A 19229-nucleotide genomic window follows, 5' to 3' on the forward strand; every position below is an offset into this window, starting at 1 on the left:
TTTAAAAATTAATTTTTTTCTCATAAAACATATCTTTTTATTTTATTCCCATAGATCCTTCCTTATTTTCTAAAGGATAAAATTATCCTTAACCCCATAGTAGTTGTCTTCTGTCTTATAACCATCCCGGTATAAATATAACGAAGAAAAAGACCAATCACGATAAGACAAAAGTTAAAGGTAAAACGATAAAAATAATTAAGGAATGTTATGTGAAAGTAAACTGCTTCTCTGGTCTTCTTCTGTACATATTAGATCTTTCGACAGAATTCTCTAACTATGACAATCGTGAAGGAAAAGTTTTAATGCATAAACAAGAATCAGATCTTTCGACAGAATTCTCTAACTATGACAATCCTAAAGGAAAATCTTTAATGCATAAACAAGACTCATTTTGTTATAAACAATCCCATAGACAGCTTGAGGATTCGAGACTTTCTATAACTAATAAGAATTATTAACCAAAGCATTTTTCATATGCAGAATTGACGAATCTGGGAACAAAATGCTGATCAAACAATTACATTTTACCTGTGGATTCTTCACGTTGAAGGAACTTCCGATGTATACTATCCCAACGATATCCTCGCAACTGAACACAAGAAGCAGTCGTAGAGTTGATCAATGCAGCGCACATATGTGGTGATGCGGAATCATATGCCTCCAATAAACAAAAGAGGAATTGAGGGCCAAATTATCAGGGTTGTCTCAAACATAATCTCATCTTTAATCCATAAGGAAGCATAAATGAGTTACTAATTTTACCAATTCCCAGCAGCACCAACACATATTGGACAATCATGCACAGAGATATGAACCCCAATCGAATACAATGAACCTTGCTGTGAGATTAAATGTGCTAAAACCCGTGTGAAAACCTTGCCACCAGATGTTTTTGCAATTTAACAGAAGCACAAAGAATGAATTAGACCAAGGAAACATCTGGTTAGCAGGCATTTAAGCACAGAGGAATCAACAAGGAGACTAAATTGCTAAGCGTGAGTTGTAGAGCATACAACAGTAGCGTAGTATGCCAAGTTTTGTCAGCTTCATGAACAGCAATTTGCATTAGTGCCTGTTCAACAGAATAAAAGAACAGAAATTAGTTGAGGACATGAAATCAAAGGAATACTTGTACATGGTATTATATAATGCTACCGCAAAGAGAGAACCTGCTAAAAATATCAACTATCCTGGCACCTGGATGCATAGGCCCAGCTGTTATGAAATAACATGAATATTCATGGGCTAAATAATTTAAAAAGATCCCAGTAAACAGAACTTGGATCCTCACCATTACAAAATGTTATAAATCATGAGATCTGCACATGAATGGACATTTAGTGAAATTTGCACTTGGAACATGATCAATCTTATAAGCAGTGTGCATGTGGCATGGAATTCACATCAGAAGACCTCAGATACAAACTCTGACCGGTACAAAACAGCCTAATAAGAGAATGTGGGACACTACTTGGAACACAAGACACAAATAGATCAACTGATACAAATTTCATATAAAGTTAAGATCCATTTTAGCCCATGAGATTCTAGTCATGAACCTCTTAAGCCCTTATAATTTACTCATATCTAAATAACCATTACACTTTCAAAAACATAGCATATAAGTCCCTCCTGTCAAATCTGAGTTAACAAACATTAGAGTCTACTTATGTGACATGCTAACTCACAATAAACCATTAATATAATGACACGTATAATTTAAGTTTAAAGAAAAAATACTGAGACATCCATCAATGACGAGAGGTGTCGTCATAGAAGTGACTACTAGCAACAGCATCAAGCCGTTGTTGCCTGGCAAAGCGTCATACGCACACAACCTCTCTCGCGCTGACAACAAGCTAAAGAGCTTTTGATCCTATCTTAGGTGGATGTGCATCGACCAATCCGATGCTAGGCACGCAGTGATCTCCTGGTCTCTCTTCTTCCTCTTAGGCATCTTCATCCCCACCGCCTCCCACTTCATCCTCTTCTGCGCTCCCACCCACTGCGCCTATTATGTGATGGTCCAACTCTCCCTTACCTCCGCCTCCCACTTCATCCTCTTCTGCGCTCCCACCCACTGCGCCTATTATGTAGTGGTCCAACTCTCCTTCACCTCCGCCTCCGGCCTCTCCTACCTTTGTTTTTTTGCCTTCACCTGCCGCTACAACCTCCGTCGCTTCCTCTTCCTCGACAAGCTAGCCGGGGAGAGCGAGAAGGTACGGGAGGGCTACATTAACCAATTTAACCGCTCCTTTCGCCTACTCTCCGTCTTTGTGATGTCATGCTTTGCGGGGGAGGTGACTTACAAGGTATGGTGTTACTCGTCAGGATCGAAGCAGGTGTCATTCACAGTGGTGGGCAACACCGTGGTGGGCGACATGGTGGCATACGCCCTAGAGCTGGCGAGCTGAATCTACCGGAAGTGGAGGTGAGGGAGAGCTGGACCACTACGTCGTAGGCGTAACGAGTGGGGGCGTAAGAGATGACGAAGTGAGAGGCAATGGAGACGAAGACGCCCAAGAGGAGAAAGAGGGACCAGGAGACCACTCACTACGTGCCTAGTAACGGACCGGTCGATGCACATCCACCTGAGACAGGACCGGAAGCTCCTGAGCTTGTTGTCAATGCGGGAGAGGCTCCGTGCATACGACGCCCTACTAGGCAAAAGCGACTCGGTGCTGCTGCTAGTGGTCACTTCCACGACGACGCCTCCTCCAACCATTGATGAAGGTCTTAATTTTTTTTCTTTAAACTTAAATTACACGTGTCATTATATTAATAATTTATTATGAGTCAACATGTCACATAAGCAGACTCTAACGTTTATTAACTCAGACTTGACATGATAAGCTTATATACTATGTTTTTGAAAATGTAGGGGACTATAAACATTACACGTGTCATTATATTAATGATTTATTATGAGTCAGCATGTCACGTAAGTAAACTCTTAATTTCTGTTAACTCAGACTTGACGGGAAAAGCTTATATGTTATGTTTTTAAAAATATATGGATTATTTTAAACACAAGTAAATCATAAAAGCTTAAGAGGTTAATGACCAAAATCATAGGGGTTAAAATGAATCTTAACTCATTCATATATCCAATGGACAATAGTGCTTGGGCTTACAATACACCACTACAAAAGGATTCCAATAAAGTTTTCCACTACAATGGATAGTAGTTGCTTGGACCATAATCAAGTTTTCACTTGCTATCATAGCTCTCTATGACATTTAAATAAATAAACAACAGATTCCACCTTGCCTACATGCTCCATTACCAACTTATGGTAGATCAACATAAAGATACATAACAAAAGGATTAAACGATATTACTTCATGTGATAGGCAGATATTCGACTTTCCCTCATAATGCTGCTTCTCCACTAGAATTCTGTAACCAAACAAATGTTTGACTCCAAACAAAATCCTCAAACTAAAATGGTTCTTAGTTGAAAACAAGTTTTGCTTCTTTTATCCCTTGCAGGAAGAGAAACAAATATCTTAATTTTGCAGTTTTGAGGTCCTCAAATACAGCCGTTTATGTTTTTACTTTTGTGGCAGTACAAGACTACACCTTACTTCATCAATAATTATGGCTAAGATCCCTGTTTAGCCTTCCTCATGACATCTTCATCCTAGATCTTTTTCTTTCCTCCTCAAAATTATTATAAAAAAGGTCAAGTACATGGACCAAAGTCAAAAAAATACAACTGCAAAACTACATAGCTTTGAAATGCTTGAGTTGGCGCCAAATTAATGAAACTCATAGCCACATATTTCATGCTTAGTCATGATGCAACATCTCTTCAATGGTAAAATTTAACAATACCACACAAATAAAATGATATTCAAACTTTAACTGGTCCCCTAGTCTGGTTGCTAATCAGTAATTTCCAAAAAAAAATCTGCAGTGCATAACTAGAAAACAAGCAAGAGCCTTGTGTTTCAACTGATATTGCAAGTTGTCATAACTCATATAAGAAAAAGAAAACACACTAAAAGGACTCACCTAATCTCAGAATCTCGTGGATGCAAAACAGTTGCAAATAAAAATGAGACAGTATCATCAAAAAGATTGCAAGTGATACTAGCTGGTGGTCAACCTAAATTAGCTTTTTGATTCATCGTGTATCCATCTCTATCTGCAGTTGATTGGGTGCTGCCTTCATTGGCTAATCTAGCATTACAACCATCTATGTTCTCAGGTAGATTCTTTTCACCAAGTGCTTCTTCAGGCTTGGTCATGGCAAGTTTGGCATCTTTGTCCAGTTCATTTGCAGGAGACTTGCCATCACTTGGCAATTTCATTTGGTCAAAATTATGTGCAAATGGCACTTTAGACAAATGATTATTTTCAACATCCATATCATGTGAATGCTCACAGAAATTTTCTGATGCTGTCCTAGGCTGCAAAACAGACTCAGCAGTTGGTTTAGTGCCAGCCAAGGATAATCTATTATTCCCTATGTTGTTAGTATCCTCACAGTGAGTACCAGGAGGAGTACATACGGGCCCACTTATTTCCTTTAAATTATTACATCCAATCAGATTGCATGTTTCATTTGCTCTTTTATCACCAACAGTGGTCAAAGTAACTTGTACTTCTGGACTGGTTGTCCTTGAATCTGGAACTGGATCATGATGTTTTCCCTCCTCATTCAAAGAATAGGCATGTTGAGAGACACCAGAAATGCCACTGGGAATTGCTTTTTGTTGATTAGCCTTGTCCAAATTTTCTGTTTTCTTAGAAGAAGCATGAATGCTTGCATTTGAAGTAGCCTTTGGTGCACCAATAGGAGCTCTCGTAACCCGACCATATTTAGGTGGCAAGGGCTTTCCATTACTTGATGCTAAGCATCTGGGGCAATGCCATTCTGCTTTAGGAATGCCTTTATTACCATAAGATTGAAGACATTTCAAGTGGTTTCCTTTCTCACAAGCATCACAGACAAGCAAACTTTCAATATCGGTGATAGCATTCTTGCATACTTGGCAATTGAGAGTAGAATTCATGTACTCAGTTGATGGGGGAGTCCAACTTGGATGATCAGAAATATTTGCTTGTAGTGTCCTCTGAATGTTTTTAGCAATGTCGTTATGATTGGTAAAAAGACCGGGTGTATGAACAACTGTCAAGCCTTGAGAAGGTTGATGTACTATATGTAGGGTTCCTTGTCCAGCTTGCATCATAGAAGGTTTTGTTTCATGATTTATCATCGTCTGATGGGAAGTTTTGACAGTATTCACACCAAGAGCACCCTCAGTCTTAACAGAAATATGATCTGACAATTTGTTTGCTTGGCCAAACTTTGCCACAGCAGCAGACGTTGATTGCACAGAGGAGATTGTTGGGATTTTCTGAGACACATTTTCAGCTACAAAGAGGACAATCCATCGTTAAGCATATATGAAGTGAATACATACGTTGAGAAAAACATCTTCAGCACAATTAGGCAAGAAAAAAAAAGGAAGGGCAAAGGGATACCCAATTTGTTATGCATACTAAGAGATGTAGATTAAAACACTATCTTCAGCACAACTAGAAAAGAGGAAAAAAAAGGAATGGCAACCAAACACCCAATCTTTAGTCATGGAGCCCAAGATATGCATCAAAACACAGTTTCCCAATCTCTAGAATTCAATTAGTCTTCGCCTGATACGAGTGATTAAGTAAGTGAACCCTCCACCTCCATGACTCGTCAAGTAAATGGTGATTTAATCAGAGGTAGTTTCTGTTTCTAAACTCCAGAAGTAGAATTTTTCCTTCAAATTCAAATTTTAAGTCAGAAAAACACAAATGGAATTCAAAAGTGTTTCTTTTGTTACTAAGTATCTAGTTTTAACATTTAAAAAGACCAAATAGAAAACAATAATTGCACTCTTAAAGTTGTTATATCTCAGTCATAAGCAAATTAACAACCAGCAATCAGACCAAGAGACATAAAATGAGGGTGATCAGAGTTTACGATTAACCTTGATCTTGTGTCAGATAAGATGAAGCATTCATTCTTGCATTTAATCCAATATGTGCTGAAGGCGTACCCCTCTCAAGTGAGCCGGATAATTTGTTTACAGAACTCACACCAGCCTGAACATCATTTAAATGTGGCTGCTTCAAAGAAGGGGCAGCAGAAGTTAGCAACGGAGCACGCGTTATCAGTGAAGCACTTTGTGAACCTCCGGCAGAGGTTCCCATTGGATTTCTGTCATGCATAAACCTAGAAGCATCTTGAGCCAAGGCTCTATGGATATCAGATTTTGCACCAAAGCTTACAGGAAGATGTTGAGGTGAACAAACTGATGACTGCATGTGAGCCTTGGACTCTTCAATCTGTAACTTGCGCCAGAAGAATAGTTCATCAGATATATTATTGATCACCAAAGCTTTGTAAGTATGTAAGCATACTAAGCACCAAAAAATGACAAGAATGTTGAAGCACATAAAAGTCACTGTCACAATTCACATGCAAACAAACACCTGCCAAGAAACCTGAAAAGAAATTTAACAAAAGATGTTTTTGCTTTTAAAGAAAAGAGGAACAAATGCCATACAACAAGTTGCCTATAGTAACAACTAACTGACCAAGTTCAACATCAAACGAAACCAGTTACTTAAGAAGTCTCACAGTAGCTATCCTATGAAATCATTAACTAGATTCCAATGGTTTACATCATCATTTTGTAGTTTCAGAACAATCATCATAAAATATGTCTTGCACCACAAGCTTTCACTGATTCCACAGAAAGGAAAGCTTTATGTTTTTCAATAAGTTTTGAAAAACTGTAGTATTATTTACTATTATTGTGAAACTTAACACCCTAGGAAGCACCTAAAGAGAGATTAAAAATTTCAAAAGAGGAACAAAACATCAGCTTTTTCAAATCAAATTAACTACTAGAGTATTATAGTCAAACTAACACCACCGATTTGTCATAGAAGAAACCTGAAGTAATTGAATGAAGGGAAGCAGTTTGTAAAACATGGTAAGAGCAGATAGTCCAATTTAACAAAAAATCAAGGGAAAACATATTCCAATATTTTGACCTGCTCTATTAGGCAGAATATGTTAAAACAAGGTGCAGCCACATTTGGACAATCAGTGACACATACAGACAAGAATTTAATGGTTTCATGATGTCCTTCAATTATCAACTCTGATGTTCCAGCAACTAGCAAATCATTTTTTTCAGCTTCACTCCCAAAAGAATTAAAACCATTGGAAGTACCGGTCTTTGATTCTGCAATTTAATATTGACTGCGTTGAGGAGTCAAGCAAGAAACTTGAAATAAGTATCAGACACTTTCTGGACTTCTAATCCTTCCCCAAGGTGTAACTTACAGCACCATAAAAACCATAAAAACCACTTCTTAGCTGAGTGGGAAGCAGCCCATACATAAATCAACTCTCTTAAATACTACGTATGTATCACGTATCTGGAGCAATTACCTCCTCGAAATGCAAAGTCCCTCAAGAGGAGAAGAATCGCAACAATCGACCATGTTTTGTTCACCATCAAGTAAGACACCTACTGTTGCAACAACAAAGGATCTTATGGGGCACGCGGACGGACCTTTTTCTTGGTGAGCAGCAACTTGTCGGCAATCGACATCTTGGGCGGCCGGAACCCCATGACGGGATCCTTGGACCTATTCAGTCCGAGATCCTCCACCACGACCCTGACCGCCTCCCCGGAGAAGAGCTCCTTGGGCTTGACACCCTCACACATCGCCACGAGCCGCTCCCTCGCCTCCGCGACCAGAGCCTTCTCCGCCGCCGTGGGCTGCCTGCCGCCCCGCATCTGGCCCATCGCCGAAAGGACCATCACGATCTCCGCCACCCGCTTCAGATCCCCGCCGTCCCTCGCCCTCTTCTTGATCGCCGGAGGCTCTGCGGCAGAGGCCTTCGCGTGGCCCTCGTCTCCCATCTGCAAGGGGGAAAGAGATCAGGAGCCATGAGAGAAGGGAGAGCGAAGAAACCCTAACGGGAGGGGAGATGAGGGGGAGAGAGCGCGATGGGGAGAACAAAAGGGAGGGAGGGAGGAGGTGATCGAGTCGAGTTTAAATACTGAATTGGGCGGGAGAGGGAGAGCGCGAGGGCGTTCGATCGAGTGTTAGACGAGATGGCGGTGGGAATTGGGGGAGATTTGGGAAGGAGAGAGAAGCGATGCGGAAAAGGGATTCGGAAAAGGGTTTATTTTATGGCCCTCTTATATTGAACCGGCACGGAAATTAATCGGTCGGAGCTGATTCGACCGCGCATCGAACCGGTTCGGCCGCTGAACCGGACAGTTCAAATATTGGAACTTTTTCCCATAGACTACATTTTAGAGTTATTTTTTTCTTTCTGAATAATTAAGTATAAGTTTGATGGATAATAAAATAATTTTTAAAAAATTATATAGATATATATATATATATATATATATATACTGTAATTAGAAGAGATATAATAATTAATAATAATGGTATGAGAGAGATAGAGGATGTCTAAAAATTTAAATATCCTTTAACTAACAATAAATCTCAATGACAAATGACAAAAGATGCATGCAGTTAAGCCTAAATATTTGAGACTTCATGAGCTTATTTTTCTCCTATATATTTGAATCATTAGCTCTTTTAAACTAACTCAAATCTAAATCGACACATATCTCATTCTTTCAGGCAAACAATCCCCCTTAAGTTATGGTATTTTGTATCAATGTTCAAATATGCCAATCATTCTATGTTACCATCATGCGTCTTTAGTTCTATTATCATTTGTTCTGACTTAATCAAATATATAATTAACTCATCAATATAGTAGACTCTTAGTCTTTATTTCATTTTAGTTACATAGATTGTGCCTTGCGTGATAAAATAGGTTTTCACATGACTTTTTTTAATAAGAATATATTTATATTATATTAAATAATATAAATGATGCTCATACATAAATTCGAACATGTGGCCTATTACTTTATGTAATAATATACTAATCAATTCGGATATCGGGACTTCTCACACTTTTTTTTATTCTAGTATATTAATCCGAAGAAACTTGAGTTCATGAACAACTCTTTTTTAAGGGAAAAATGAGTATGTGAAAAATACAAAAAGAGTAGCAAGTGACTAGGGGAACAAAAATATCTTAATTACCACTGAATCAATTTTCTTGGTTTCTTTAAAATATTGTATGTAACTTAAATTTAGGTATTTTGAAAAAAATTAAGTATTAGTATCAAAATCAATATAGTATTAGTATTAGAGCATGTTGACGAGGCCATTAAACCAAAGATTTTAAAACTCCATATTCTCACTCGATTTAATAATTATATTGACTTAAAATGATTTAATAATTATATTATTATTATTATTATTATTGATTTAAACTTAAGTATTTTGGATCAAGTATTTCGGAGGAATGATTTAAATCGAATAAAATTAAAAAAATTAGTTATCTCATTTGTACAGACAGATGATGACATATATTTTGTAAAATGTGGCTCGAACGATGCAATCTCGATTATTAGTGCATTGTCAGTAATATTTATGTGATTGTGTGACACCCTGTTTTATAGAATGGTTATGTAAATTGGATCAGTAACTCGGACCTATCAAGCTAATGAGAATAGAGTTAATATTGGCAATGCGATGATAAGGAAAAACCATAAATGAAATAACCTAATAAAGAATCTTACGTGGCAAGATATTTTCCTTGCATATATAAAAAATCCACTTATTATTATTATTCATTATTCATGAAAAAGATGAACAAATTGTCAAAGAATAACTACATCAAAAGCAGATGCCTACAAAAGCATTTCAAAACTGAAACTTTGTTCTCTTTGCCACCCCATCAAAGGCTGCTAGGAGAAAGAAAGCAAAGCCATATCAGAGTGACAATACTCCTCCCATTTAGCAACCTGCTATTTGGTAGGGTGAGACCGCGACGACACGCTGTCAACCAATTCTCCAGATGCGCCCTTTTCTTCGACACCGTGTTCAAGTTATATCACTCTCCGATGGTGATGTCTGAGGCAGCATCATCGACGGCCAGATTTGACATGCTCTCCGCAACACTACTTCTGTCTTCTCCATTCTGTGATGCAGCATCATCAGCTGATACCTCTGAAGCTTCAGCTACAGACTCGGCCTGCTCAGAGCTTCCTGCGGGTTGCTGCAGACTCCAGTACATGATGCTGGCAGTGAGAGTCAGGATCATCTTCTGGTTTACCTGTCATAAAGCGAACCATGCATTACTAAGAATCTAATTAAGAAATAATTTATACATCTTGGTTTGTTGCTGAGTCATTCATACGCCATGCACTTGCCAATGAATTGCCAGCAGTATTATGTTCATCTCCATGTCTGATATCAGGTATTTAATCAAGAAAGCCAAAACAGGTACTCAAGTCAAGAAGGTTACATCGAAAAGATAATGTTCGGCACAAAAATTATGTTATTTAGAATATGCATGTCCATTATTCCAAATCAGAGAGGCAGGACTTGCAGATTAATCAACAATTTGTTTAGTCTTCTAGGTTTGTGGAAGCAAAAGAAAAAGATCTTAAATATGCTACTCTTACCTCCATGATGTCCTCAGGCAACAAAAAGACGGAACATCCGAGCTTTCTTGCTACACTGATAATATATGTAGCATTCATCTTTTTTTCCTCATCTGCATTTGAAGGATGTGATAATGAAGGGCCAATTTTGTGTGGAATAATATATGTGATAATAAAAGAAATTTTCTGAATTCCACTCTCCCCAGACATGTATAAGCTGTCCTTTTTCCCCTCATAATCCAAAGACAAGCATATCAATTTAATTTTGCAAAAATCATATGAGCCTCAATGATAAATTTGTTGACGCTTAATGCTGAAAAAATGTTAAATTTCTTTACAGGCTGATCAGCATACCAGTTTCACCCTTTGTAACGAGCTTCCAGCTTACCACCCTTGGCTGCACAGCACTAAGAAGTTGAAGAAAAAATATTCCGCTTGACAAGTTTTTATCCTGAAGAAAAATGAAATGAATAAAAATAAGAATTTGTATACATAAGAAGCACAAAATTTACCCGAGATAGATCAAAAATACTTTGAAACTCTCAATTTGAGAACTTCTGCCTGAGTCCTTGACTTTATTGTTGGCCCAGTTGAGGATATCAGAATCTGATATCTCTTTTCCTTGCGAATGAAATCTCAAGTTCTTTAGGAGTTGAAGAATATTGAATCTCATTAATTGCCACAGATAAGCTGAAATGAAGCACAATGAAAGGGTTTTATTGCATATTTGTGTTTGTTGTTTTGATTGTAGGAAAAAGAAAATACAAGCGCACCTGACCAAATTAAAAAAAAACGATTGACAACAAATCGAGAAACTCACATGTAAGAAAGGCATCCCATTTTACAGCCAAGAAGATCAGGATTTTTTTAACTGACTATTATGCATATTAGACATGATATCATGGCAAATGGAGAAGATTCATTTTTAAATATTTACTAGATAAACACCCTGGGAAAGATATCCTTAAATAGCTAGTCACCGATAACTTGCAGTTGTCTAATATGTAAACGACATAAACATATGATATAATAAAGAAACATAAACATGATATAATAAAGAAGCAAATTGAGTGCATATATGATATAATAAAGTAACAAAACATGTAACTCTATGCTTTCCCTAACCATTTCATATCAGCACCCTCTCCATACGATTCTTGAACTTGACTTCAAGCGCATTAACAACAGGTTTCAAAATGAGACTTTTTACTTCTCAAACATTAACCGAGCAGTAGGCAACAAAACAAACTGCAGCAAAAAGACAAGCAAAAAAAAGGATATCTACCATTGCTTGATGATAGAAATTGAAGCAAGTTATTGATTGTGATACATTGCTGGTCACCAATTTGCTCTGAATTTGATTCTTGATTGTGATAAAAAAATTTGTGTAAGTTGAAATGAATGTAAAAGCAAAGCCCAACTGAATTAACTAATCAAGGATAACATATCCAAATATATTAATGATGAAAAGAATAATATGACTGAAATCCTAAATATAATTATTATTGATAAAAAATACCGCTATATGAAAGATGGAAAAGTTTTACCTTTTGTTCTCTCATGTGAGTGGATGGCAAGCTCACTTGATTAACTTGCAAGGCAGCTATTTACGAACTTGGATGGCAAAATAGTACCGGACTCAAAAGTTTAAAATACAATACACAGTGGAGAACTGTTGTGGCCCTTTTGTCTCCTTAAAATATAAAGGACCATAAATTAATTGAATCTTACAAAACGGCATAGCATGTATCATATAGTATTTATTCATTGATCAATTGCCTTACATTACAATTCTATTCTGAGTTTGACTATGCACCCTACACATGCATGTCAAATGGAACACTAGGAAGGTTATCTCCAACGAGTGATAGATTTACTTATTTGTGATGTATTCAACTAGATTAAGAGTTTGTTACTAGTGTGCAACATGTAATTGTGCTTTAAAATTAAGATATCTATAGAAAGTTCAGCATTTCCTATGCTTCTAGACAATTTTTGATTCAGAGAAAATCTCAAATCGTTGCATTGAAGGTTGCATGAGCTTAAATTCACAGTAGTTAAGGTTTGGTACCACTCCTCATGCCAAAATTACCACGGTTAGGAATAGGGTTCTTAGAAGATTGTCTGAAATCATGTTACAAAAAAACTTGGTCAAATAACCAATGGACCTTCTCAATTTTCAGTTGCGCTCTATAACACTCTCTGTAGAGGTTGAAAAAGATATTGACAATATAAACAAAGATATTGAAAATTCTGTAAGTTCACAAAATGAAAGAAACAGTGTTGAAGACTTAAGGTAAAAGTATCTCACCAACAATTAGCTTTTTGTTTCCTTGCACAATGTCATTGCCAGCAACATTCACTAGTGAAAAATTCAACTGCTTCCCGACCTCTATGACTTGGTTGCAGTTTTCAACTTTCCTGAAAGGCATCTTAATAGGAGGTTTTGTAGCCTGCTTCCAGTTAACTGATCCAGGAGACACTTTGTCGAGTACTTCCAAAAGAACCCATCTGCAAATGTCTTTATATTATTTTGGGAGCTTGGTGAACGAGCCATAAGTTAGTTCAGAGAAGTTCTTACCCATTCCTGACATCCTCAAACAAATTATTAACATATGTAACAATTCCAAGACTATTGATCCATAATCGAAAAGCTCTTTCTTCCCTAGAATCTTGGATGTCATCAGGCATCATTTGTGATAAGGTTAAATTTTCATTGTCAGCAGATAGACCGTTCCTGCATAAAATACATAGTTTGCATATAGCTCTACCTGTATCCCAAAAAGCAGCATAGTTTAATTGAAAAGCAGGTGCAAAATCTAACCTGTGCTGGAATATCTGTGCGACAAATGCAAGGTTCAAATTTGGAGAGCCTTCAACAATGTCTTTTGGATTCAAGAATCTTTTGCAGTCCAGCTTCTCAGCTTGTTCAATTACTCTTTTTGCTCTTTCACCAGGATCTTTAATTTCCAAAGTTGCTGAGCTGGAATGCTCAGGAGCAAGGGCATTAAGAAGGTAAGCATAGGCCTCACCATCCTGTCAATTAGGAGTTTAACAAGAATTAGGGAAAATAATATCTATGATAATTGCAAAAACCATTGAAGAACAATAATTTGAAGAAAGAAATCACATGTAAATGTAACAAAGTGAATTATGATGATCAAGAGAAAACCTATTATTTATGAAATAAAAGGACCAACCAAATAATTTCCAGGGTGTCCAATTAATTGAGGCAACAGAAATCCTTTTTAACCAAACGAAATAGTTACTTGCAGACAAAGAAATGAATTCTATCAGTGAAAGGCCACTGAAGCAATAGGTTCAATTTCTCTGTTATACACTTCACCAAGACCCCTAAAACCTAACTCATCAATCATATTATCAGACAACTGAAGGTTCTGTTTTGACCAAAAAAATATAGTAGAAACTCCAATTAGTCATTCTTAGATAGGATGCAGCTCACAAAATAGGAGTAAGGAATCATGGAGAACATTCTAATATTACATTTCACATAAAGGTGCAGTTCGATCATCAAAATTATCAGATTAAAAAAGCAGCAGTCATCCTTTCACTTGTCCTGTTTAAATTTATAAGACAACTAATTTAAATAGCAACATGAGCATCTTTTCTGCAAAAAAAATATATCTCTATAAAAAAAATCCAGAAGTATTCTGTTTCGTTTGGTGGTTATTTGAGACATCAACAGCATAGCCGCACTACAATTTACAGGTATGCTACTGTCTAGCCAATGGATTAGAAATAGTTTAATGGTCCATATATTCTTTTCAGAGGTTAAATTGGGAGAGTACTCACAAACCAACTTCTCAATTACATAACCTTTCTATCAATGTTTTTCAAAAAAACCTACCATTTTGGTTGGGGCGGTCCAGATTGAAATTTTAATAATTGCTTTCTACAAGGATTGACCTGAGAAGCTGACTCTTATCCAATTCCCATCTTGTTTCTAGATCACTTCCTAAATCAGAATTTAATCACCACAAACTTCCACCTTGTCCTTACATAGACTGCCACATTCCATCAGTTGTCTTCTCTGAATCTCCCCCATCAAACTGTTCTGACCATTTTCAAGCCCCTCTGGAATATAGGAATGGCACCAGCAAGATTCTCTTATGCCACACCTCATCCCACCCCCATGCTTATTAACAAGAAGATAGAAACCAGCACCCGAACTGGGGGTCAATGGTTGAACACCTCAGCTAAACAAAATGATTGATGAGCCACCTGTCACTCTCCATTTTTCCTCATGCAAAATAACTACCACTTCAATCAGTTTACTGAAATAATATTTAGCTAGTATCTTTCAACATCACATTATATATCAACTATTGATAAGAATTTGATGGCTACTAGGTACTTTTGGGTCAAACAATGTGAGATGTTTTGTGCACTACAGTAATATGTGATGATCATTTATTGGAGACCTCAAAGGAATTCAAATGTCTGATAGATGAAATCCATAACTAAGAAGAATGCTTTTAGAATATTGCACATAATACGTTGCACATATCTATAACTAAGAAGAATGCTTCAAGTATATTGCACATGGTACGTTGCACATATCTGTAAATTGTTTGTTCAAAGGCCTCCACGAATCATCTTGCTACATCAAAATCATCTCCCAACTCAAAAGAAAAAATTTAATAATAAATAATTGTGCATATAATGTGTTGTGCAGCTTTAAGTCATTGCTAGTAACTCTGATAGGTGCAAAAGAACGATTGGGAAGTTAGAACATTCTTTAATACATGTCGACACGTACCTTGAGATCCGAAGAAAAATTTGTTATAGGTTTTTTGTAGCCAGCTTTTTTGAGATGAAAATTCATCCACTTCAGTAACATTTTTTCTGGTGCTAGGCTCAGTAGTTCCTCTACATCCTGTAAAAGTAGAACCAGCAAACATTAATCAGTTTATATAATTTGTTTCTGTTAAAAAACAATAAAACAATATAACTAAAGGCAATCTGTTACTTGACCTTGCTGTCATCTACCAACTCCATGAGTTGAGGTGTCTTCTTGAGGTTAAGATCTGCTAAAAGTTGTATCTGATACATGATAACCAGGTAAGTCCTGATTCTTCTGGAGTCTCAATGTATGGTCATGAATGCAAGCAAATTTCATTTTCGTTTTTTCTCTCTTCAGAATAAAACAGTTATCCTAACTCAACAAACCCAAGGCCTTAGCCATAAAATACTAATGATGAAAAGAGTCATATATTCTTATAGTACCACAGTGAACTACTTGGGCAACACAGACTATAAGTGGGTACCTTTATGATCTGAGATATCAACCCAAGCACCAAATGAGGCTGCATGAAAACAAAATTTCTTCAGTTCTCACTGTTATAACTGCACAACAGGTTACACATGTATATTAAGAAACAATTGACATAAACAAGAATTCAAATGATCATTCTGCACAGGTAGCGACAGAAGAAAAATAGGATCCTATGATTATTCAGTTAATTTTTTCAAGATATTCAAGATACAATATTCATGAGCTCACATGCTAAGACATTCTTTAAGACATAAACAGTTAAAATGTGCTAGTTACACTGAGCACCACATGCAATAAGGCATTCACAACTAGTGGAAGAAGTGATGAATCAATTCATATTAATTATGGCACAGTACATGGATAAACTCAAAGGTAACATTCAATATGATTTTCATTCCACATATTAGCAAGACACACAAGAAGAGACATCATAAGCCTTGCCAATAAATAACTATGAAAATACAAGCAACAATTTTTTTGTTAAACATTAACAATACTACACAAATACAACAAAAGAAATCTTTATATCGAGTGTCAAAATAATCTACTTACCCTCGCTTCAACTAAGTCTTGTGTTCCAATATTGACTACAGTGCACCCAATAGCCTTTGCAGAGTTCAGGCAAAGAGTGTGATTCTCATTCCTCTCCCATGGATTGAGCACTTCTTTGGTATTTATTGCTCTCTCATCTATAGTCCCCGGAACCGCAACATTGATCAATTTACTGATATAAATTTTGGAAACAAAACGAAAGCCCATCAGAAAAGAAAGCTGTTGTTAGAAAAAGCAGAAAGCACAGGAAGATTTCTAACTAAACTCGATAAAAACTAGGGAACATTTACTTAACAAAACAACATCACCCTTCCTTATGTTTCTTCTTCTGTTAAGATAAATTCAAGAATTTAGATAATAAAATTATAAAAATAAAAAAAAACAAACATCTTTGACTGCCAATAGTCACTGTCCATTATTTCTCTGACAACTTACCATAGAAGAACTCCGTCTGTAATAAGATTGAACAGTTCATTGGTTGTTGGATCCAATGGCAGATATTTCTTCAAAAATGGGTCTTCTCCAAGATAGTTGTTGATGTGTACTACATAGGACTCCTTCTCTGATTCATTGATAGTGTGCAAGAGTGTGGTTGTAGTGGCCTTCAAGAATGACGATGAGTTCTTAGCACCGCCTAATTTGGTTGCTGCCTTTTCTTGAAGGTCCAAATACACCTGCACAATACATCAATTCCACCACATTGAGATCAGCTTCTAATCCTCAATAGACTAATGCAGCATTAACAGCTCAGAGTTACCCGAAGGAATGCTTCAAAGTCTAATTCATGGGTGGTATCAGGATAGGATTCGGCCAAGATGTCAGCAATCTCTTGTTCCGTGACCACCTGATTCAGACCCTTCAGCTTTCCCATCAATGGTGGTAAGTCTCCCACCATCACATGACCCGTCTCCCTTTTGGTTGACAGAAACTAAGTCAATACAAACATATCATCAGAAACAGGATTACGAAACCAAGAAACACTTGGAAATATGAATTAAAGCTATAGAGGATCACTTACTTTAGACTTGAGGCCTCGAAGCTCCACCTGAGTAAATTGGCTTTGAAGCCATTGATCCGAGACGAGAACACCAACAAATCCAGACATCCTTTACCGATCAAGTTATCTACTTTCTGATCCTATATCCCTCTTTCTACAAAATCCAACCAAAACGCGAACGGAATATCCGATCTTAGAACCGACTCGGACCCAAATCACGAAGACAATAATCACCAAATTCCAAACCTGAAAAATCGCACCTTTCCTCGCCCAAACCCAAAAAAAACAACCAAACCAGGAAGAGTGAACTAGAAATCAACTTACAACCACCCTAAAAGGATCTAAATAGAAGGCGAACAAGAATGACGAAGAATTGGCTCTGTTATGGTCGAAGCTAGGAGACCAAACCAAGAAAGAACAAGACTTTCGAGCTATTCTTCCTACTTTCTTCCCAATCCCTGCTCACAATATCTTTTTTTTTATTGTCTTATGTTTCTTCACGATTCTCCGTCAAGTCCAGGTTACGCCGGTGTATGGAGGACGATGAAGTCGGGGGCGGGGGGTGGGGGGCGCCTATCCGATTCGATCCCTTCGCGCCTGCCGAATGCTTAAGAAAAGGATCAGAAATCCGAAGCCAGAGAGAGGAAGACGGAACAAACGCCCAACGAAATAAGGGGAGGGGCTTGTCGTTGTTTCTACGGACCCGCGAAGAACGAGGAGGCCGGCCATGACCAAGCTGTCCCCCTATCGCCTTCATATATATATATATATATATATATATATATATATATATATAGAAGGCGATTGATGAACAGGAGAAGGAAAGGGCAAGTCTCACGCGGCTTCTTCGTGCATATAGATAATTTCTTTTTTTTAATTTGTCTTATCGTAAATCTCTAATTATTTGTTGGAAATCAAGACCTAATCCCTCTCAACACGTTTATACGTCAATCCTAACCACTCTTCACACGGAAAGAGATGTTATAACTTATAAAGTATATTATCATTTTCTAATAAGTTAAGCTTTTGACCTATAATAACCCATTTACCATTTTTCTAAAATAAATATCCGAGAAAAAAAAATATTTCATTACCGGTTGAATTTCTAGAAACAGATCATACTTTTAAAAAAAATTACAGAATATCTTAACTTTAAAAAATTCGAAAATGACACTCGTTTTTTTTTTTTATAATGAAGCCGGCCACTGTCCTTCACCGGCTCGTCTGGTTGTACCTCCACCCCATCAACAATCTCCCTTCCTCGCGAATGATCGCTTGCAGCCTTTACACGAGGGTCCATCTCCCATAGTCCTCGTCATTGTCACTTACAGACTCAACCCCTTCCTTTACTCGTAGCTCTCATTGTCAATTGCAAATGAGGAATAAATGAGCTGCATCATTGACTGTGAGCGAAAAAGGAGAGGGGTGGATCGTGCGCCCTTGTCATTGGTCATAGGGAAGGAAAAGAAGGAGGCCCTTCACCATCGCCTACAGGCCTCCCTCACATCGTCGATCATGAGCGAAGAAGCAGAGAGCGAGAGGTAACACTTCACCATCACCTGTAGGCCCCCCTGCACTATCAATTACAGTTGAGGAAAGAAAGAGAGTAACCCGCACACCCTTGTCGTCAACTGGAAGGGGGGTAAGTGTTGTTTTAAATTTTTTGAAAGTAAGAATGTTTTATGAAATTAAAAAAAAATAAAAATAAAATCAAAAATTCATCTTACATCTATTATAGTATTTCATTTTTTTTAAATAGTAAATTGGATATAGTAAATATTTAGCCAGCAAGTACAACACAAGATTCAGCAAAAACTTGCCTAG

General features: G+C 37.2%; 2 protein-coding genes across 5 annotated transcripts; both read right to left on the reverse strand.

Moving 5' to 3' along the window:
- Positions 1-813: 813 nt before the first annotated feature.
- LOC103971012 (uncharacterized) lies at positions 814-8194 on the reverse strand. 4 transcript variants are annotated; one of them, XR_001976103.2, is made up of 5 exons: positions 8080-8194; positions 7585-7938; positions 5986-6343; positions 4022-5387; positions 814-1075 (listed from the first exon to the last, which is right to left on the reverse strand). XR_001976103.2 is itself a non-coding variant. In XM_018820102.2 (5 exons), the coding sequence occupies exons 2-5, from the start codon at positions 7936-7938 to the stop codon at positions 1050-1052; spliced, it is 1941 nt and encodes a 646-aa protein (XP_018675647.2). In that variant the 5' UTR covers positions 8080-8194; the 3' UTR covers positions 814-1049. The 4 variants fall into 4 exon arrangements, 3 of the variants coding, with proteins under 3 accessions (XP_018675647.2, XP_018675645.2, XP_018675646.2); XM_018820102.2 differs by having other exon boundaries at positions 4116-5387; positions 6055-6343; XM_018820100.2 differs by having other exon boundaries at positions 4116-5387.
- A 1523-nt stretch (positions 8195-9717) lies between these two features.
- Positions 9718-18127, reverse strand: LOC135640146 (fimbrin-5-like). The gene is made up of 14 exons (XM_065154321.1): positions 17427-18127; positions 17166-17336; positions 16844-17082; positions 16409-16580; positions 15849-15887; positions 15556-15624; positions 15341-15457; positions 13385-13596; positions 13142-13297; positions 12872-13071; positions 11093-11250; positions 10915-11011; positions 10582-10673; positions 9718-10229 (listed from the first exon to the last, which is right to left on the reverse strand). Exons 1-14 carry the CDS (start codon positions 17511-17513, stop codon positions 10008-10010), a joined length of 2031 nt encoding a protein of 676 aa, XP_065010393.1. The 5' UTR covers positions 17514-18127; the 3' UTR covers positions 9718-10007.
- Between the last annotated feature and the right edge of the window lie 1102 nt (positions 18128-19229).

The sequence above is a fragment of the Musa acuminata genome, chromosome BXJ3-6 (assembly GCF_036884655.1).
Source record: "Musa acuminata AAA Group cultivar baxijiao chromosome BXJ3-6, Cavendish_Baxijiao_AAA, whole genome shotgun sequence".
NCBI lineage: Eukaryota > Viridiplantae > Streptophyta > Magnoliopsida > Zingiberales > Musaceae > Musa > Musa acuminata.